The 23,088-nt window shown below is 40.4% G+C and overlaps 1 protein-coding gene across 1 annotated transcript in view; it reads left to right on the forward strand.

Annotated features, from left to right (window-relative positions):
* Nucleotides 1–22,698, forward strand: part of RSU1 (Ras suppressor protein 1) — a 103,806-nt gene extending 81,108 nt beyond the window's left edge. The window contains exon 9 of the mRNA XM_038126786.1: nucleotides 22,226–22,698. Coding sequence (XP_037982714.1) covers nucleotides 22,226–22,328 — 103 coding nt within the window. The 3' untranslated portion in view covers nucleotides 22,329–22,698. The remainder of the gene's footprint in view (nucleotides 1–22,225) is intronic.
* The last annotated feature ends 390 nt before the right edge of the window (nucleotides 22,699–23,088 follow it).

Here is a 23,088-nt window from a genome sequence, read left to right on the forward strand (position 1 = left end):
ACTGTTCTCAACGGAGAAAATTTCACAGTAGGTCACTCTTCCTTCCATCTCAGTGAAGAATTGTGAGACCTGGGAATTTTGTTCAACACAGAAAATAATTAGAAGTTTCAAGCCAATCAACAGGACTCAGATTCCTTTCTCAGGAGCAGCAGGAATGTGAATATATTAACCCGTCATACCTACCCTGATGATGTAAAAACAACCTTGTGTTAGATTCAGTCCCCCCTCAGTTAAAAAAAGGGGGGTGGGGGGAGGAGATAAAAGAGGTACTTGAGCACTTGAAAACAAGTATTGATTTGTAGCCCTGCTTGATATAATGTCAGTTATTATGAAAGTACATGGATTCGATAGGAAAGTCCACCGAAATATATTGGATAATTTATATGTAGATAAAGAGATAAATATTGTTTTAAAACTAGAGCTTGTGAGCATCTGTTTTTTACATATTGTTGTGACTAAACGTGAAACACTTGTTCCCAGGTTTTAAGCTGGTCATCTGCATGAATTGCAGTGCTTCTGTAAATATTTCTCAACATGGACAGGTAGATGCTCTTGGAAAAACCAGAACAAATTTTTAAGTTGCCAATATTGTCACAAAGTGTCCCTGCAGAGTGAAGTTGTTTGACAAAGTGTTTCCCTGGTGATTTGGCTGCAGATGAAAATGTCTTCTGCAATAAAATTCTGTGCTCAGGTCTCAGTTCTCTGTGCTCGTCAATCAGCAAATGACATATCAAGGATTTTTCTGCTGGATTAGTTAATATGGTGGGGAAAATGCATGAGGCATTGGTACTCCTATTTTTATACATAGGGGTTTTTTCACCCTTAAATATGCATTGTTTTTAAATATATATTTTTTGTTGTCTAGAGGTTCCTTTAGTAATCAGTAGTGCTGCAATAGAACTAATATAAAACTATCTTTTATGTACTTAGATTTTCTTGCCTGGAGATAATGCCTACTCTCTGAAAATCACTGTCAATCATAGGGAAGAGAGAGCTGGGGAAAGAGTGGAGAGATCTCCATTTAGTGACAGCATTTCTACCCTCAGTGCACTGTCCTTTGTGGGTTAATATATTAATGTTTTGCCAATAAATGGCATTTTGTAGAATTTTAGTGGCCCTGTGTGTTGTAAACACAGTTTTGCTGGAGATAATCATGTTCCACATCTGCTGATACTTTCATATGGTATCATTAATGGCTTTAGAAAGTTCAATTACATGGCTGCAAAGAAATAAATCACCTTATAGTTTAATTACCTCTAATATAACAGCAGCAAATATCTCCTGGGAAGCTGCCTCCTGTGTTACAAATGACTGTCAATGATGAAGTTGCTTTCCTTAAAGGATGCTCTGTTAGGGAGATTGTTTCACAGTGTTTTATGCTACATCTGTTTTATGCTGCCACTACTAAATTTTATAAAGGAATTCAAAATATGACAGATGTCAGTAATAACTTTTATTTCATGCCTGCTTTTTAAAGAAAAAAATGGAACTTACTGCAATTCCCATAAAGATTTAGAAGAAGTGTTTCCTAGGAAATCCTTTTTAAATACTTTAAAAATATTTTTGAATGATTATATGGGATCCAGGAAAATATCTTAAAACACATTTTAGCAGATTCCCTCTGTGCAGTGTGCGCCCATCTGCTGTGAAAAATATTAAGAAGGGACCTTCATTTTCCTACTTAATGTCACAAAACAGAGTTACTCCTCTTCAGATCCAACCACCAGAGAGGCAAAAAGGGAGCACAGATGGAAAGATGAGTATCCTATATTAAAAAAAAAAAAAAAAAAGTTATAAAATTATGAGAAACAAGGAAAGAAAAGGAAAGAAGAAAGCATAAAAGTGGTACAGGAGGAAGACCAGAAAGGAGAGGCAGGCTGATGAGCTGGAAACAGAAAATAAATGGGAAGAACCAAAATCCTGAACAGGGAAGATACATGAGAAAGATTGGCTGATTATGTAAAGGGAAAAGATAGGAGGAAGTGAAATTGCAGAAACATTGAGCACTTAGTAAAAGCAGAAATCAAGGAGACAAATAATCAAAGGATGGGCTACAAGACAATATTTTCTGCCTTTTCCTCCCATCACCAATCAGTAGTTGAGAGAGAGGTATGACAGACTAATATCAAAAGCACAACCAACTTGTGTTTTCTTGCTTGTCCTTTTCTTAGGACACTGGTTTTCCTTTTTGTGATTTTGGTTTACTTGGGGTCAGCTGCACTTCCTTTAATACCACTACATTGCTAAGCTTGGTAACTGCTTTGAATTACTTAAATCATATGGTTTTGGGATCATAGCTTGAACTAAGAGGTTTTAAAATTATTCCGAGCCATTTTGAATCATCTCTTCCTCTTGCTTCTAGAAAAATTCAGGTTTCAGTACATCCCTTCCCCTGTTTTAATCCAGTAACCAGCAAATGCTCTGACTTGATAGCTCAAGTGTATAAGGGTGTGCAGCCTTCAGTGTAAATACAATGGTGGTGCATAATCTCAAACATCTTCCTGTCCCTGGGGTGAGGAGGCGGCTCCATAAGAGCTCCCAGGATTTAGACACTGACCAAGATTCATGACTCTGTGCAGGGATGTGAATCTCATGGCTGTTCTGTGGCCCATCCTTTTATAAGCTGGCTAACAAAGGTTAGGTGGAGCAGGAAGATAAAAGAGCAAGGTTTTTTGAGTGATAAAGCCCTGCAATGTTTTGTCTCTCCGGATCAGAGTGGACCCGGAAGTTTACCCTGCCCTTTTCTTCGGGCAATTTCTTTACAGCAGGGGTGCACACTTGTTAACACTTTACAGGGTAATAGGTAGGTTGTTAACTAATGGCTATTTTCAGTGTCTAAGTTGTAGGCCATAACAACAAGAATACATTCTGTTTCAAAGGGGTTTTTTAAAATGAAAAAAAGAGGTTTTTGCTGAATTCAGGAGGTGGGAGTTAGGTAGCACTTAATGTATTGAATGCAGTGAGGGAAAATTTGAGCATAAGGTACAGAGACATGTAGGTTGGATTTGGATGAGCACATTTGTGTGTGGAAAATTATATACTGTCTCAACGAAAATTGCTTTTTCCTTCTGAAAGAAAATGTTTTCTTCCATGCACTGGGAGAAGTTACAGTTCTCCTATTGTAGCATGTGTAATTTTTTCCCCATACACGTAAACAGAAGTACTATTAAACTAATTTTTGCAAAAAGAATATAATTCCTTCAAGGAAGTTTCTTCCTTTCTTCAAAATGTTTTTATTTTCTGTGTTGATTATTTTATCTTAAAGCTGTGAACTTCTGGCCTGTTCTTCATTGTTCTGGCAGGAATAAAAAGTACACCATAGATACATCCCCCTCTTCCTAAAAATAATTTCCAAATTAGAAAAAAAATGTTCAGAAAGGCTCTGAGAATATCTGGTTGAAAGTTTGCACTACTGAAATAACATCTTAAGAGTACCGTAAAAGAAGAAGAACAGAATCAAGTTAAACGAAACCTTCTTGATTCTCTGAGGTCAGAATTAACATAAGTACAGAATGAGTGTAAAGTGAGGAATAATAACATATAACCTGGAAAAAATGCAGGTCAAAGTAAAGTCCTGCTCTTTTGTCCTTGCCTCTCTGTTTTTATTTTGGCTATCTACAGGTGATCTTCAGTGCCTTTACTTAGCAGGGATAGCTTTTAAAAGGCAAAGCTCTCACAACAACCCATATTTTCAAGAGAATGTCCACACTCTGCCTCCAGTGATAGACAACATGTTTGGGTTTGATTTTGGCTCTTTTACGTAGTCTGGAGTAAGACCTCATTTGGGGCAGCTGTGATGGTTTGTGACACGGACCAGTGGAACTGTGTCAGAGATGTGGGGACATCAGCAGGGAGTAAAACTCTGTTTTTAGAAACATTGTACAGGGAAAAGAGGAGATTCTTCAAACATCTGAGATGAATGAGTGCAGAGTGAGCCCCGAGCTGGCTCGTGCTGTTTGCAGGATGCTGGGTGTTGCCATAGAGACCAAGAAAGGGGGAACAGAGGAGTTTTGAAGAGAATATCAGCTGGGGCTTTAGTAATGCTAACTTAGCATGTGATGTCTGCCAAAGAACCCTGCTGGGGAGCCGGGCACTAATGTGGTATCAGAGCAGGAGAGCATCGAGGTCACCTGGCTCTGCTAAGAACGACTGAAGTCACATCTTGGACATGTGAGGATGTGGTGGAAATTGCCTTCACATATGCAGGTTATTTCCAAGCTATCTATAGGTATGTTTCCTGACAGAGTAATTGCTTCTGGTTCCTCTCCCATTCCTGAAAATATTGAAATATTTGGTTTGCTTCTAACAGTGACTGCTGTGGAGATAATTGCCAAATCCTTAGTGTCTTGAGGACACTAAAGGATTTGTGTCACACCCACACATCCCAGAGGCTACATAGGCTCTGCTGCTCTGGCTGCCTGATTCTCTTGGCAAATTTAAAAAAAAAAAAATCAGACTGACCTTTGCCTTGTGTTTTGACAGTCATTTTGTGCTCTCTGTAGTTTTTTCTGTTGATTCAGACAAAATGGGGAGTTGACGTTGTGGTTGGTTTGTGTTAGTGGAACAGATTTAGGAAGGTGTGCTACATACACAGTTGTCTTCACTAGGGTCCTGTGTCTGAACTCTTGGATCTGCAAAGACAGGTATTGAGTATACTCATAGGCAGCTGGCTGGACCTAGCACTTATCCCCTCAAGACTGAGGAGCCACCCACTCTTCATGGAGCTGCACATTTCTCCCAAAGCTGTTTGGGCTAACTGCTGTGTATGGAGCTGTCTTCTCTCTTCAAGCAGATAGTTCTAGCTGTATTGTGACTTTACAGTAAGTCACTATCCAGGATTTGCACTAAAAAACTCAGTCTTGCTTTAACACGAGTTACTGTCTTCTACTAAAAGAATGAAGCCCATCAAGTGGGTACAGTACTAAAGATGTCAAGTAAATTAATCATGTGCAGGAAGCGAGGCAGGACAGAGTTTGTCTCTACAGCATGGAATCAGAATCTGGACAAGACTAAGAACTGATCAAGATATATGACTGCTCTGATACAAAGTAAATAGCATTTTTAAAATTAATGTCCTTGGCATTGGCTGTGTTAATACTTCCCTTTTGCAACATTTATTTTTTCATTAATGGAGTTAATGTGACTGAGAGATGGATGTGAAGAAGTGCCAAAGCACCGTGTATGTTTAAACGGGAAATGGTCTGCTGCAGTGTGCTCATGCTGACTGTGCTTGGTCTTGAAGTAATGGGACTGAAAATCGTAGGAGAGCAGCATCTGGGGGGTATGCTCCTTGCATCAGTCAAGAGCCCCCTATACCATAAGGACTTCATGAATTCAGATGGTCTGCATGATCTTCTGTTCCTTCATTCCTTTCACGCTTCCTTTCTTCACTGAAGTGAGAGTTGCCTGCATGTTTCCTGCAATATACGAGCTCTGTCTTCTTTTGCCAGGGCCAGTTGCTTTTCCATACCTGAAGCTTTGTGTGTCTCTTATCCTTCTTTTGACCTCATAGCTCTTCCTTCCTCTCTTCCATCTTTCCCCTGGCTTGGTCTTTTTTCCTCTTCCTGAGGCAGTGTTTTTCTGGGTGTCAGTGTTTCTAAACTGTACTGCAGTTTAGGGAGGAAATGGGGGTTCTGCTTTGCCAGACTCATTAACTTGGACAAAGAAAGTGGCAGCCATTCCATGGCTCTTTGGTCTATAGGCCATTAACCCCAGACCTGGATGGCTGAAACAGCTGCATATGCTAACCACTGCAAGAGGTCACAACTCCTGTGTGTCAATATACCTTTTCCCTCTCCTTTTCTTGCTTTCATCAAAGTTAATATAATGTGTTCCATTGCCTAGAACATTCCATGAAATGTTGGAATTTATCAAATAATCTAGTAACCTGAAATTATTTTGTAATAGACAAAAGTATGGAAAAATGCCACTTGACCAGCAATCATAATATCCAAGGATGAAAACTACCCTGTTGACCTGTACAAATAGGTCAACAGTCCTTAAGCACAGGTTTTTTTCTGGGCTAAATCAGGTTTCTTACAAAGCTTTTTCTACAGACTTGTCTTAGAAGTCTTTGGTAAAAAATCAGGCTGCCCATTATTTTGTGTGTCTCTGTCCCTTTGTTCTCATTCCTCACCACTCTTTATATCAGCATTGCACAGGCTTGTGGGCTTTGAGTGACAATGAAGTTTTCTCCACAGCATATATGCACATCCCACTGTGCAGTTACACCTTCCAGTTCCCACCGTCTGACTTGTGAGGGGAGTTTTGAGTTAAAAAATGGATTTATCTGTTTTCTTCCCCCTTTCCTTTTTTCTTCTGCCTAGGGTTTCCCATGCCTTCATCATGTTAAATCTAGTAATCTAAGAGCTGCATAGACACATTAACTTGCTGACCTGGCAGAAAGCATGCACCCCAAAACAGAAGCATTTTCTAGAGCAGGGTAACTACAGTGCTGGGAAGTGGTCTGAGCGAACGGTACCATGAGCATTAGACTAGGAAAAGAAGTGAAGTTTGTATATTTTTGTCTTTGGTTACTGAGGTTTAGTTGTTTATTTTGAATTTGCAGTGTGGTTTTGTATTTGTGACTTTAGTTCTGCTTTGGTTGAGATTTTTTTGTTTGATTTTTTTATGAAAGGATATATTTGCTTTTTGTTAGAAACCTAATAAAACAGAACATGGAAATTTTCTTGAAGGGAAAGAAATATGAGTGGTTCTGGAATTTGTTTCTTTTAAGATTCAGTGTAAAATATGTCAAAAGGACTTTTAGTTTGGAAGGTGACATGAAGCATAAAAAATACTTGAGTGTACTAGTATTTAACTTTTGAATTAAGTGTTTTTCATTAATCCAAGACTATGTTGTATATCTTTTGGTTTGGAGTTCAATCTTGATCCAGTTTACTTGCTGTGATAAAGCCTGTGGTCCATTGAAGCCCAAAGAGATTCATAGAGAGCAGTTGTTCACCATCGTATCATTTCTCAAAGATAAATTATGCAGCAGTAAAGACAAGTTCATAAACTTTATTGTATTACTTTAGTAGCGGTGCTTTAGGTTCTACTGGGAAGGCAAATACCACACTAAGGCTTTCCCCAAGGTTTATTAAACTGTCCTAGAAGCTGCCAGTGTCATTTTTTTCCTTTTTTTAACATTTTTTAAGCTCAATAGTGGGAGAGGGAAGAAGAGGATAGTCTTTTTTTCTTGGTCTTCAGTTAATCATCCTGACTTTCTGCTTCCACTAGCATGGAGACGAATCATACTGTGAGAAAAAGATGATACTCTCTTTACTTGGTTGACTCAAACACATGCAGCTTTTTATAGCCTCACCATTTTTCTTCAATAGCATGCATCTTTCTCATAGTTTAAAAATTATCTAGCAATAGTAGTTACAGTTCCTGAAATTATGTGCAGCTATGAGCAATATATACCATCCACATTTTCCATATGTCGAGACAGCATTCTAGTTTTATGGGTATAGTAAAAAATTATAAGGAGTAAACAGTCAATTGAGTGGAACTTAATAAATACTGAAAAAATCAAGATCAAACTACTTTACATTAGTATTCAAAATAATTTTAGGAGAAAATATTTTTCAAGCCCTTATGTGAAATATTAGGTCTTTTGGCTGTTACAAGCTGTACAAATTCAGTGTTGGAACCAGATGATCTGTGTATGTTTATCTTTGGTTAATTTTTTCTTAAGAATTTCAGGAGATCTTTAAGCAGCTCTGATTTTTGTTATTTAAACCTGGGGTTTGTTGTAAGTAGAATGTAGGAATATTGAACTATTGCTGATCTAGCTGATGTTGGAGTCTTTTCAGAGATGTAGTTCAAACCGTAAGTTACAAGACAGAAGGATTTAAAGGGTAAGAGGGAGAGTTTGTGTCTTCAGTGCTTATGTAGGTATACCTTTTACAGCACAGGTGCATTTTTCATGTAAAATCCAAGGCACAGTTTTGGTTTTTTGTTTTGGGGTGGGTTTTTTTTGTTTGTTTGTTTTTTTTTGTTTGTTTGCTTGTTTGTTTTTTTGGGCACAGTATCTCTGGATGATTTGAGATCCAGGGAACTGCCTATCTACATCATGGTAAATTCAGCTTTGTGCCTGTGAAGGTGTTACAGAGAGGAAGGAAACAAAAGCTACTTCTCCTGTATTAAAAGTCTCATTTTGGTAGTAAGATGTAGCCAAGCAGAAAGCTGCTACCTAATCTTTGAGTCATTTTTTAACTTCCACTGCCTTTAGATAAATCCTAGGAGGTGAACATGAGGAAAATAAGAGCAATCTCAAGAATACAAGCACAGTCATGTTGAAAGGATCCAGATGTTACTTCTCTATGGGAGCAACAGTGTGGATCTTGAACCTCGTGAATCCCTTTTCTGAGTCCTGTTTTCTAGAGCATGTGCTAATCAAGGGGGAAGCTGTCTGGAAGCACCATTAGAAAGCAACCTGTCCACTGTGCACTTGTTCAACTGAGGATGCATCTTTTCTGTATCTGAAAACATCTGTTGGTTACCTGAGAGCACTGAGCAGAGAGCTGAAGGTAGCTGGGTGCTTCAGTGAAAATACAGCTCTGATGAGTGCTGGAAAATCCATTACCTGAGATGAGACTAAGGGAAGCAAGCCATCTTCTGCGTATGCTCTCACTTTGGCACCAAGCAGCTTTCTGACTTTTAGGGACTCAAATGTTTACATGAGCACTTCTTATTGATGCTGCTCATTTTGATTGTCATAATAGACCAGAAAAAAAGCAGGTGAAAACTCGGTGCCAAATTCTCCAGGGCCTGAGTATCTGCATACAACTGTTGTGTCTAGGCAAAGTCGGTATTTATAATGGCTCTGGAGTGGTGAAGAAATGAGGCATGCTATGACGGAGAAGATGTTTTAGGCCTTAAAGAGGGATTGATTTGTGGTTATTATTGCTGCCTTTGATCTGCCAACAGGGATCTGAAACTAATCCACCAGAGCAGCACAAGTCTGATATATAAAGCCAGATGGAGATGCCAGAATAGGTTATGCCTGCTGTCTTTGACACTGCCTTATCATGAAGTGATAAAACAGATAGTACAAAGCAAAGCAGGCAAAGGATGGGAGTGTGTGCACTGCAGGAATGCTGCCAGCAGTGTGAAGTGACTGCCAGTTATTAAAGCCACTGCAGGATCAATTAGCCGTTTGCAGCATTACCCTGTCCTGGTGAGAGGCTGAGGCATGCAGCTGCACAGAGCACTTGGTTGCCATACAACATCTCTGGGTGCTTCCATGCTAAACTGAGGGAGTAGAAAATGCAGAGTCCCTGTATTTCAAAAGTAATTCCACAAGTACAGATGGCCATACAAGTAAAAACCAGTACTGGTATGGTATGGGTACTTCATACCCATACCATGCAAAAGAAACTATTTTGGTCAAACTATTTTTTTTTACCCCAGCTGTGGAGTGTATCAAAGTGAATCTCATTCCAAGATGTGCTGTAAGCAGTGGATATGATCTAGCTGCTGAGATGTTGGTGAGCTTTTATCACTTCTGGTTGCATTTTGTTTAGAAATTAGAGCAGTTTGGGGCTTAGTATAGCTATTAATTCTCTATAGATCTCATCATCATCTGAGTCAGCTAACTCGTTGCATAAGAAGAGCTTTATATAGATGTTGGATCAATTGACAGTAAGTTGTCAATAAATGTGTCTCCTAGACACTGCAATTGACAGCCTAATGAAGTGCATTCTCAGTGACAGAGAACTGTTGACAAATCTTTTGTCACTTTGCTTTTCCCATTCCTGCATTTCTCATAAATCTACTCCATATCACAAGCTGGATGCTGGGATTAGAATCACAGAATCACAAAGGTTGAAAAAGACCTTTGAGATCATTGAGCCAACCATGAGCACAGCAGTGCTACTCTACCACTAAACCATGCCTCTAAGCACCACATCTACATGTATTTTGAATACTTCCAGAGGTGGTGATTCCACCACTTCCTTGGGCAGTCAGTTCCAATGCTTGACCACCATTCCAGTGAAGAAATTTCTCCTAACATCCAATCTAATATCTTATCTTTCAAAAGTAAGGGGGTGCCTGTTTGCTATCTTGTGTGCATAGGCTGGGATTTGGAAAACTGTTGGTTGAGAAACCAGAAAGAAAGAACCAAGGATCGTGTTTGCCCTCCCTGCAATGTATTCTCCAATATGTTTCAAAGGAGATGCAAAGTAGGTGATCTGCAGTTTGTCCACCAAGACTGCAGCATTGTGTTTGGCTCCCTGTTGTTACACTCTTTGTGCCTTTGTTGTAGCTGTGGCACTTAGACTGATTCAGTGCGAATGTTTTCAACTTTTCAACTGTTCCTTTTCCTCTTGCCCAGAAGGAGGTGGAATCACTGGTTTATTTTACATCATGGTTGAAGGTTCCTGTGGGTGCCTTTTGCAAATATCTGATGAGTAAACTAGTTCTTGTCCTTTTCAGTAAAGTTCCATATTTTTTCCTTTAACTCATGAGCATTCGTAAGCACCAACAATTTAGGATAAGTGCTGCCTACCTACAGCAAAAGGATGTTGAGCAAAACCAGATCAGTATGCATAATCCCACCTTCCTTGCAAAAGAAACTATTTTGGTCAATGTGTGCATTAAAAAATCAAAGAGTGACTCATTGGCCTTAGCTATTGCTAGCACTTGATGAGAAGGCATAATTTTCATTCCACTGTTCACAGCCAGCCTAGATGTTGTTCATAGCTTGTACATACTTTGGGGTTTGTGAGCCACACTGCAACTGCAGTTTGCTTTTTAGCTTGCATGGATAATTGACCTTAAAGGCCAAACCTTGAACCAATGAAATCAGAAGCAAAACTTCTATTGATTTTGTTGAAATCAAAATCAGGCTGATGCTGTATTGCCATTTCATCTTGACAGACACTGGGGGAGAAGAAAGCCTGTCAAAAAGCTTTATGTTTCTCACACGGTGGGCACTGAAAGATGGTGAAAGTAACTTGGGAAATTGTGTGGATTGGACGACATCAGAACTTAAATGATGTCAGCATTACTGCTCTTTTCCAGCAGGTTGGTTAGCTTCTTGCTTTGCAAGAGGGAAGGAAGTCAGTGTAAAAATCTGCCATAAATTAGGGATTCTTCAAAGGCTGAGGATTCACATAGTAAGTGAGACTTCTTATCTCACCCACTTCATCTAGCACTATGGAACACAAATCTTGGAAAAACACTGCTGTCAAAAAAACATGACTATATCACAGTTTGTTTCTGGTTGATGAAGGGAAGCCCAACCCTTTGCTCAAGGTGTTAATGGCATGAAAAAATACTATGTGATTTTCCTGTTGTTTTAGAACCGCCTCCAACTGTGGGCAAGTTTGTTTTACAGAACAGAGCTTTAAGAAAGAGGACAAACTAAAAAAGAAATGGTAAACATTCAAGCAAATGTTACTGTCTTGTGTTACTCAGGAGCTGGTTCAGTTTGCTGATTGCTCAGTTTCAGCGTGGTCTGAGTAATGAAGAGCTGACTAGTGAGCCTAATTTGGAGTAATTCCCTGAGTACTTTGAAGCATAGCAAAGTCAGAAAAACTCTAATGAAAAATAATGGAAAGGTAGCTGGGGGCTTAACTTATGATCTCTGCTCATTACAGTAAGCGACATTTTCATTGCAGTGTTGCCATAAAGATTATTGGCTGCCACATAGCATAGGTCCCTCCTGAAAAGATTCTGGAACAGCTTTGTTGGCACAGTAAAAGCCATGGAAAATCACCAAAGATTTGCTTAAAACCCAGTGATTGTTTGCCAGATATTAAGGTTGTGATGCTTTGTTCAAAACTAGCTGGAAAATTAGGTGAATAGTCTGTATCATTGTATTATGTGGTTTCTGAATGACCATCCTTGGTCTTCCACAGTAAAGTTATATAACTGGAAAACCATTGTATTGATATGTTTTGTTTCCATATAGAACTACTCAGTCTTTGGCTTTCAGTATTTCAGCATTTTAACATATATGATGGCAATGATTGTGAAATTGGCTTTGAAACACCTTTTTCCTTTGCATGTATGTTGATTTCTCAGAGTACAACTTACCAGGTGTCTGTAAGATTGACATAATTGGCATGTTTGTGCCCGCGTTGTCCAGGGAGTAGGTGAAAGGGCTGTGTTTGGGGGCTGGAAAGACCTGCGTTGACCGGTTAAAGCATGTTCAAAAACACTGTCCAAGAACAGCTTTTCTGCAAAGTGTATCCATCACGAGTTAAACAAAGCCAATTCATCTGGCCAAGTGAAATCGGAATGTCTGAGATGCAGCACTACGTATGTGATCCTTTATGTCAAAAAACAATGTTTTCATTGCAGTGTTGCCATAAAGTGAAGTGAGTTTCCTCTATTCTTCACTTTCTTCCTGGTAGTGGTTTGAGCAGCTAAATCCAGTGTCCTGGAGGAACCAAGTAAATTCCTTCACTGACGGCAGTGAGTAACTGCTCCATATCCTTGTTCTCTTGTCCAGTCAGTAGCAAGGCTACCCACAATCTCAGAACGTGTTTGTACACGTTGCCAGCCATGGGTAGATTAGCATGATGGGAGGACAGATAGACACATAAACACAGAGAAGACAAACAACAGTCAGACTGTATTCCTCAATGCCTTTCCCTGCAATGCTCAGGGAAAACCCTGTGTCAGGGATCCCTCTGATACCTGGCTCCCCAGTCTTGTTGTTTCAAATATCAAGCCCCCAGACCCAGTCTCATCAGCCTACATCCCCTGAGTCTTTCTGGAGGCTGATCCTGGAGTGCCTTGGTCACTCCAGTATTTGGGACTCAGTCCATGCTACTGACCAGCTGATCTGTCTTGAACTTGAACATGCTGCTGGGACATGTATGCATACTGCCAGAACAGAGGGCACATTCACACAGAAAACAGCTAGAAACAGGGTTTAGGGAGGACAAAGTCAAGGTGATTTGGCACAGAGTTCTGCCAGTCAAGCATTCTGACCTCCTCCTGCTTGCACACTGTTGACCTCATTTATTCCCTGCTTCATCCTCTTTTTCCCTGCACTTGTTCTCTTCTGTCATCCTTGGTCACTCACTTCCACTCTATTGCTCTATCCTCATAAGAACTCATAAGTCCTGTAACCTTTAAAAACTCTTGTTCAATCCCAAAACTCTGTCTAAGCATCCCACAGTAAATCCTGTGCTCCCTTTACACGGTGGTCTGCAGAGCTCACAGAGCCTGCCAGAGTTTCTTGTGTTGGGTCACACAAATGGATTGTGTGACAGGTCTGGGACTTCCTCCTTTCCCTTTGAGGGTCTCAGAGGTGGTGATTCAGAGGGGTTAGTTTGGTTGAGTTCCCCACCTTGTCACCGTGTCCCTTGTCACTGTTCAATCCTTATGTTTATTTTAAGGAGCTGTTGGAGAGCTGGCCCTGCAAACAGTTGGGATGGCGGAGGCAGATGCCCTGGGAGAGGTGTGTGAGCCAGCCCAGCAGAGCAGGGCAGCTGATTAAACCCTGTGTGTGGGAATTGCAGCCTCTTGAATGTTCTCCATGCTACTGCCAGCGAAACTGGTCATCCTCAGAGTGCAGCAGAGCAGGTTCAGATTAACTCAGACACTTCAATTTTGCTTAAAAAGGAAAAAGAGACTCTCTGTGTCAATATTTCCCCAGCGTCCCTTCTATACATTTTATTGGTACACTTCGTCTAGTTACTGGAAAAGAAATACATACCTGCCAGACATATAATAACTTAAAGAAAGTTCCTTAGCTTGCACTTGGCTATTTTTTGCCCCCTGTTTTCCTTTTTTTTAAATGTTAATTAGGTACACAGCAAAATGCATGTAATAAATCAATAATAAAGATTATGTAAGGGCATTTATCTGAGCAGCAGTGTAGCATTCAGAAAGGAAAGTGAGCACTGTTTTACTGAAGCCCAAAGGACTCCACGCAGACAACAACATTAAAATAACATAAGAATAAAGAATACTGTGCACAGCTGTCTCCAGGAGGATGTCTGTGCTGCATGCCAGTATGTTTTCTGTGCTGTGTTTGCTGCCTGTCCAGGGTTAGTTTGAGATCAGGCAGGTGGCCTTGAATATTGTCCCAACAACGTGGTTTGGGGAAGTAGAGCAACTGTTGATTTATCTAACGCATGCTCACAAATTACAAATACATAAAGATAGGGGTTGGGATGATACAGATCACTTCAGTAAACTGAACATACTTCTTTCTCACTTGAGTTGTCTTTTTCCTTCTCAGTGGTGCATTTTTATCTGTAGCTACCTCTTCTGGCATCTGCCAAAGAAGCTGAGCATGCCCCTGCAGTTCCTGTGGCTCCTGATTTCTTCTGATGAGTTAGATGTAGGATGCCATTTGTTCTAGTAGATATCTCAGCCCTCAGAGTTTAAACTGATGCCTGCATCTGGCATGATATTGTTTTTTCTGGTCCTAAGTAGGAAAGCATTATTTCATCTGTGAAAACAAGTAGGAAAATATTCCACTGCAGTCTGTGGCAGGTCCTACCCTTAAAACTTCGGTTTCTGTTCTATGCAGTTTTTTCATGCCTGGGGTGAATTCAGGGACTGGTCTGTACATGTAGGCTGAACAACTCATCGCTCCATTCAAAATGGAGCATGAGAAAGGAGATCAGGCCTCCTGAATGTGCTTGAAGATCTGAGTCCCAGGGGAGAAATTGTGCATAATTGAGATAGTCTGGCAGGACGGTCCACATGCAGGAGCGAATTGTTCTCTCCCTCGTGCTCTCAGGCTGCTGTTTCATTATACTGGCCTAGTTGGGGGTTGTTTTATCAGCATAATAGATCCCCTAGATGAAATCTTAATTCCTGTTTGTCTCTGTTTTGAAAGAAATAAGAATAAGCATGCCCTGTCCTTTCTGTCTTAGTGACAGTTCCATAGAGGCTCCCCTTGTGTGTCTCTCTGGATTTGTAGCATGGCTGAAGATTTTCAGTGCTGGGGTCCCTGGGTATCAAGATAGGTCTTTCAGAAACTAGATGTTAGTGTTCCTTGTGCTTTCAAAATGGTGTCTGCCAAAAGCCATGCTTCTTGTAAGATCTTTCAGGTTGGGTATGCAAAGTCATTAGCCAGCTTTGCAAATCTTCTTTCTTTTGCTAGGCTTCTATGAGCTTCCAGCTGTGCTTCCCTAACAAGCCTCACATTTAGAGTACTTGCTTCAAGAGGCTGCTAGCCTCAGAGAATATAAGGGGAAGGTTTTCTTTTATTACTGTGTATTAATTAAAGAACTACCTAACACCTACTTGGAATTCCTTTATGGGGAAAAAAAGACATTAGTTCCCTATAACATGCAAGATGGTGAATTCAAAGAAGTGAGGATTAAATTAACCATTTTAAGAACAAATGTGTCTGGCAGAATTAAAATTGTGCATCTATTGCCAGCCCAATAGTAGAGCAAGTGTTTGTAAATCATAGTTACCTCAGCTCAGATCTCCCTCACTGACACAGCAGGTCTGGGATCTCTGAGCTGAGGCCAGAGATCCCTCTGGTCAGGATCTGTCTCTGACAGTAACCTGTAGGGATAGAGGGTGGGAAATGTGGCACATAGAGGTTGAGCCTTTCTTCAGGTATACAGAGCAGCAAATAGACTGGGGTAGAGGGGTCCAGCAGAAGGGAGCCCTGTGGAAAACTGAATGGTGAAGTAGCTAGTAAGAGACACAGGAGATTTATTTTGGAGGGTACACATTCTACGCAGATGCTGAAACAGTGAGCTCCAGAAAGTTTTGGCAGAGTACTTTTTTTTGCTTGTTGAGATTTGGAGTGTTTTTAGGCAGGAATTCTGAGTAAGTCAACTTTGGACTGCGTGACTCAGCAGAGTCTCTAATGTAAGATAGCTAACAGCTTGTGAGAGTGCAGAGTGGGAACATAGAGGGAGTGGTTGGGTGGACTCCATCTAGCACTTTAAAATAGCTAAAGATGAGTGTCTGCGTGTCAGCTAGCTACCCACTGTCCTCTGTAGCTGGTGAAAATCTTTAACAGAGCAGTGCAGCTAAGCATCTCACAGCAGACACTTGTACTTGATCACCCAAAAAGCTCTTTACTCCACTGGCTTCGTTAGCCAGATCTTCACTGACTGGTAGACATGGGTTTGAATCCTTAGTTCTCCACCTGTGCTGAATCCTCTTCTTCTTACCTAATTTGTGCTCCAAAAAATGAAACTAGCTAAGAAAAAGAAAGAGCTAACCCAAGATGGGAAGAGATAATCAGCTCCCCTAATGAGTGCCTGTGGGGTGAGGACCAAAAAAAAGCATTTGAGGATATAAGGGATTTCTGGTGTTGCAGAAAGTCTCTTTAAAAGGTGAAATGCAGGACTTAAGGGGAATTAGGAAGAATAGTGACAGGCAAAGTCTGCAGGAACTTTGGGTTATGAAGATAATTGAAGGAGGTGGAAGGAACAGAAAAATAACATAGGTTGTTACACTTGGGAGTGCCTCGGGGCTGGGCTCTGGCATGTATAGATTAGGGGCAGTCTGAAGCATTAAGCATCCCAGAGTGGCAGTGGGCTATAGAGGAAGACACACTGTTCACAGACCTAAAAATAGTGGAGCAGTTTCACAGCACATTGAGAGCTGCAGGTGCAGGGGCCCAGAGGCTCTTGCAGCACGTGGCACTGCCAGCACCTGCCCCCTTCATCCAACCAGTGCTGCCTCCATCGTGGAGCAGGAGAGAGCTGCACACACAGGGGCAGGCCAGAACTGAGCGGTTCTGAAGAAACTTGCAAGAGCTTCAGATGGTGGACATCACTGACATTGCTGTCATCTGCCCTCAGAGTACTTGAAAACAAAGGGCAAAAAATTAGCTGAATAAAATGAATCACTCATGTCTGGTTTTCCGTATTAAGAATCCTAAAGCTGCAGTTTGCCATTCGGGTGTAAGGAAAACAGGTACTGCTTTCACTCACCCATGCAGTGTTCCTCTTCACTGAGATATCTGAGTTACATCACAAAGACTAAAAACATTATTGGTGAATTACCAATATAATATGATACTTGTGTAGTAATTTTAACCTCCACTGTTTTTTCTCACTTGTACATGACTGACCAGTTAAATCCCAGTATCTGTCCCTTTCTGGGAGAGAGAATATGTGGTTTGAGGGGATGACATGTTAGCAGCTCCCTCATAGAAAAAGTCAGTCCCAGTCACTCAGAGGGGACGCCAGAGCAACAATTAGCTGTGCAAAAACTGGCGTGGTAAAAGCACCTTGCTCTAAGTGCATGTGAACTGTAACTATTGCAGGGTAGCCAGCATGTATCAGTCATGCACGCACTTCTTTCAGCTTTGGGTTTGTAGTGATACCACCACTGATTCAGCCTTTCCCTTCTCCTGCTTCATCAGCTGGGGCTTAGGACTGTTCTGTTGAGGTCACTGTGAATATCCACTTTGAGGCTTGATCTGAGCACTAAATATCTGCCTGACCCTGAACTTCACCTTTTGAAAAATCCAGCAGAGCTGGAATGTTTCACCTTTGTTTCCCTGATTACAGTACATAGCTGGAGGTAGCATCTCTCCAAGACTATATTTAACAGTGTTGTCCTTTTTATACTGCATACTCACCCTGGAGATCTGTTACAGACATGAAGTGAAATACCAGTGTATTTCTCATGGCTCCGTCTTGAAATCCTTTTTCAAAATGCTTAAACTCAAAAAATCAATGTGTACATCAAACACTTTGCAATAGTTCACTAGCTTACACAAGTTCTCTAGCCCTTGGCTAGTGAGCATTTTGTTGTACAAGAGAGAAAAATTGGAGGTATTTGTGCTGAATTTGTTTTTCAAAGAGACTCTTTTGACCTTCATGAATTTAAGAATTTTAACTATGGTTCTGTTTTTAAGTTCAGAAATTTTTAGTAGCAAGACTATATGCTTTCAAGTTACAAGGTTCCATGCCTGATCTTATGCTGTAAATTGCAACATTTAGCAATTTGTGGTTTAATTTAGAAGGATCACCTACTTTCCTAAATGCTTAAGTAATGTGGCAAGCCGTGGTTATTGATTCTCTCTGAATTTATTACAAGAAAGCTGTATTCACTCTCGCCTCTTGGGAATGCCTCTCCTGAACTGCATGCTTGCTAGTGACAGCTTAGACCCCTGATACATAACCAGAGACCTTGCCTAATATCCTTGCAACTACTTTAGGGAATTTTTATTAAGTAAAAGCATCATTAAAGTAGACAGAATGATGAAGTTTAATGAGCATCTTTCTCACTTGATGTTGTTCATTTTGCTGCTGCAGCAGCCATGCTGCTGTCGTTTGCTACTTCCTTTGGGGCAGGTGGAGCATTCATGAAGATTTTGTTCATGTTTGCATCTGCATACAAAGAAACATTTTTTTCATGAAAGATACTTTTAAAAATATATACAAGGAAAGAAAGATTCTCAAAGTCTCTGTCTGAGGGCTTTCTGCACTTTCAGTCTTGCATGTAATCTCCCCTTTAATTTTTATGTATGGGAAGTCTGCCTACAATACTGTAGTACAATACTGTAGCTGCTGAGTCTACGGAGGTTCTGCAGTTTGTGAGCTGTGGTTACAGTAACCAGCTTCTGACTGTTAGCAAACTGCAAACATCACAAATATATGTTTCCAGATTTTGTCCTTCAGCAGAGGTTTTAGCCTTGAAGCTGTGTGTCGTGTCCTGTTTAGAGCTGTACCAGTGCTGTGAACAGATGAAGTTTCAAAATATCTAGTGGGAAGGCACTGCCATGAATGTGTTATCAGCACTTACCTCACAATTCTGCCTTGAAACCGTGGCCACACTCTGCATCAAAATTCCTTTATGTGTTTGTGGAGACAATCTGCCTTGGCTAAGGGTCTAGTCATGCAAACAGCTGTGTCAAGGTGTCATCCTCTAGCCCATCACCATCCGTCAGCTGAGCAGCAGAACTGTCTGTGGGCATGTCTTCAGCTGACCTCTGCTGCCCAGGATGATGTGCAGGTGTCTCTGCCTAACACATCTGACTCTGCATTCATGCAGAACAAGAGCATCTACCTAGTTTGTGTAGCTTGGCTACAGCTGTTTCTGTGTCTTTCTAGTAAGTACTGAAATTATTAAAGACTTTATGCAAACTTCACATCTTTTAAAACCAAAGGGTAATAGGTTCTTGTGGAAGTCAGATAATTGCTTCTCTGTGCATATAAGCTCCATTAGTGTTTTTATTTTGCTTTTTTTTTTCCCCTGCAGCTTTTTTCCCCCTGGGAGTTATAAAAGTGGTGTTTGTTCATTGGAGTTCATTGAGAATTTTGAGTTCTCTTTTCCCTAGTGTAACAGAAGGCAAATTCTGTCCCAGAGGCATTATCATAGTCATTATTGTATTTAAATATTGTTGTCACACCATATGTCTCCTCATATCTGATGTGTGCAGACAGGACAGAGAAGACCCTGTGTGTGAAGGCTTGTATCATCTTAATACGTCTGATCCTTGCTCTTTGACTAGCAGACTCCATGAAAGATTGTAAAGCACTCATCTTCAGTTGGGATAGCCATGTGCATTAAAACTCCTCTTATTTTGCAAAGGAAACCGAAGTAGATATATTTAATTTTCTTATTTCAAACCCAGTAATTACTTTGCTGGATGAAACTTCAGTGCTCATGCTGATAGAAGTGTTTGGACATGAAAATAGGTTAAAAAAATGTGAAAGTGCTGTAGATGCCTTCAACTCATTTGCATCTATTACTACTAATACAGTATTTGCATGCGACAAAAGGAGTTGCTGGGGCAGCAATAGCACTGAATATTGTAAGGAGCAGGTATCAAAAAAATATCAAAAGTATCTTGGGTCAGTTGGTATTTTTACTTCTTAATGTATGCTGTGGCTTCTGGACCTCTTCTTAGTCAAAAGGCATTGCCCAAATAGACTTTACCAGAACTCTGAAGTTCATTCAAAATTGTCAGTATTCAGGTTTTCTCCATTTTGAAAGCATCTGTGTAGTCAGTGGAATTCCCATTACACCCTTTTTCTTCTGAGGTCCAACAGTCCACATGCTTCAACATTTGCTCTGAGAAAGGAGGAAATGAGAGGCAGAATGTATGCCAAAAGGAGCACCTGAGAGGGAAACTTACATAAAGTTTCCAAAGCAAAAAGGGGGAGTCTAAACCAACTTGAGCAAAAGGAGGGTATGTAACACTTGACAACCAGTTAAGCTGTCTCAGTCCTCTTTGGGTTGGCACTAACAGGGCAAAGGAGATGTGGGAGGAGGATGTGGAACACAGGAGAGTGATAGGGGACTTCTGTTCCTATCCACAAAGGATTTTTGTACTCCGATACAGTAGGATCACTGAGTAGTGATGACTGGATTCTCTGTTAATCAGTGCCTAAAGTCCCAAATAGGAACTTTAAAAAAGCCAAAAAACAGCTTGAAGGTCGATTTTGTATTTACCTCACTAGTGCTATCTTCTGAGAATTACAAAACTACTGCTGAAAGTGGTTCAAATGCTGCACTGCATATCATTCAGAACAGGATGCTGCTTGTTCCCTGACTTCTTCTATCCTGGGTCAGTTTCTGATGGCACAACCTCCTTGAATGTCACTTCTGTGCTCTTCTGCTGTGATACTGAACCATCTCCTTCCATAGACTCCCTTGCTCAACTCACTTAACACCTTCCAAAATGGGAGTTATTAGGATGTATATTTGATTAATACACGTACTGTGTACTTGGATAAAATACAGCCTTGTGCTGCTGGAGCTCTGTCTCTTCAGAAATAAAATAAAAATGTTTGTATTGTAGCTAATATGAAGCATGTAGTTATTGCAGAGGGTCAGGGCTTGCTGCTTTCATCAGGAAATGCCACCTGATCCCTTGTTGACAGCAGGTGATGGCACACATAAAATTTCAGTAAGGTGAAGTAATGTCATAGTTTACAGTTGTATTTTCCTTGAGCAAGGCTGTTTGGCTATAGTACACCTTGACAGCAGCCTGCTTATTAGCAGCATGATGTAAAACTTCAGCTGCTGAGAAGGTGAAAGAAAGCACTGCCTCTTCACCCCACCTTACAAGAAGCTTTAATCCCATTCCACAGTCCGGGAATGCCAAGGCTGAAGTATCTTCCAGATACAACAACATAATGCTAAAATCAAGTGGTAACTTTTAGTCTTCTGACCACAGAATTAGAATAGTAAATAGAATAGAGTCACAGAATCACAAAGGTTGGAAAAGGCCTCCAAGATTATATGTAACTGTGACTTGGGAGAACAAACATCATCACTCTGAACATCCCCCCTTCCTTCTTCTCGCACCTTTCTATGATGAGCAGGACGTGGTATGGTCTGGGATATGCCTGGAGTCAGCTGGGGTCATGTGTCCTAGCTGCATCTCTTCCCAACAGTTTGTGCACTCATAGCCCCCTCACTGGTGGGGTGAGGAGCAGAAAAGGCCTTGGTTCTGTGCAAGCCCTATTTAGCAATAACTTAAATATCCCTGCATTATCAACAGTTTTCAGTGCAAATCCAAACCACAGCCCCATATCAGCCACTATGAAGAAAATTACCCCAACCAAAACCCACAAAGTGCATCTTCAAAAAGCACTTTATGTCAATAAGTGAAGTTAAGTTTGAGCTGTGTTTATTTTGGGTAGGTTTTTAATTTATTCTAATCAGGATTACTAATAAATTATCTATTAATTACTGTGTGATATTTAGCAAGATCCTTTCAGCCATGTAGTCCATTTAGCTTCACAGTGAATGCTAGCCATCTTAATTGTAGGATACTTTGTCAACATTTAATCAGTGGTACTTACTAATGTGGCATTGATGTGTTGGTATCTGTCCCAGTGCTATCAATCATGTGTGAGCAGCAAAGGCGGCTGTGACACCATTGCTCTCTGTCACATTATCAAGCCCCTGGGTTTTCTGGTTAGGGATGATGCTCACTTTGCTCTAAGCAGGCACTCTATCTCTCCAGTTCAACCCAATTTTTGTCATTGTCTACTTGAATACACATCCTTGCAGTCTTCTGAGCCTTAATCCCATAACTGCAGAATAAAGGTTGCTAGTTTCTGAAGGCAAAACTGATTGCTCCTTCACTGCTCCAAAAGCTTGCTCTTCCCTGATGTTACTCCCCTGAAAAGTCACAAAAACCCAAATGTTAATGACTGCAGCTTGAAAGCTAATAGAAAATTCAGCGTGTTGAGACAAAATAAAGACTTTTTTTTTTTCCTAGTAACTAGATGCTTTGTTTGATGTGCTGCTGAGTAAAAGTCTGTGGTTAATGGTTGTATCACAAATTTTTTTTCTCCTTTCCTTACAGTCTTTATGGCAGACACATGCAGGCGAACCCTGAACCTCCAAAGAAAAACAATGACAAGTCAAAGAAGATCAGCCGTAAACCTCTGGCAGCCAAGAACAAATAAGTGCCTGGCTTCTGCCTCTGTTTTACATCTGTTGCATTGTTCATGCTTGTGCCTACAATATTTCTACAAATCTCTTATTACGTATAAGAAAGCAGGGATTAGAATTAAATGCAATTTACTGTGTATAATGCTTTAGAAGACACTGCTAGAGGGAAACAAAATTACATATGCTTCTAACTATGGTCACATTTATGTAGCCATTTAGTATATCACCGTCAAACATATTTTAGCTTTTCTGTTTATATGTATATTAATGTCCTCTCTTCACATGTGTCACATCCTGTTAATATAGGGGAGTTTGCACTTATATTACATGATATTAAATTTCAAAGGATATTCCAAGTGATTTTAATAAAGCTCTTCATTTGTATTGTTGTTTAGTTTCTTCAGTAGGACTTCTGAATAGGAAATTCCTTGAGGAATGTATGTGTCCAGTTTCCTGTAATATGATAATTTCTTCTGTAGGGATGTGGTAGCATTTTACCTGATGCAAGTTAGTCAAAGTGCAAAGCATTCTGTTCAAGCAACATTTTAATCAGTTTCTTTTTCTTTTTTTATGGTGCTGTGGACTGCTCTTTTTGCCTTGAAGGTTATTTTGAAATCAAGGAGTAGGGGAGGGGATAGAAAAAAAAATTGTCTTTGTAGAGAGCTGCCAATTGCCAGACTCAGTTAGGGGAAGAGAACTTTGTAATTTGAGGAAACTGGTACTTCTGCCAATTTTTCAAGTGATTTTTTTTTTTTTTTCTTTAGGCAGAAAACC

Source organism: Motacilla alba, chromosome 2, assembly GCF_015832195.1.
Source record: "Motacilla alba alba isolate MOTALB_02 chromosome 2, Motacilla_alba_V1.0_pri, whole genome shotgun sequence".
Lineage (NCBI taxonomy): Eukaryota > Metazoa > Chordata > Aves > Passeriformes > Motacillidae > Motacilla > Motacilla alba.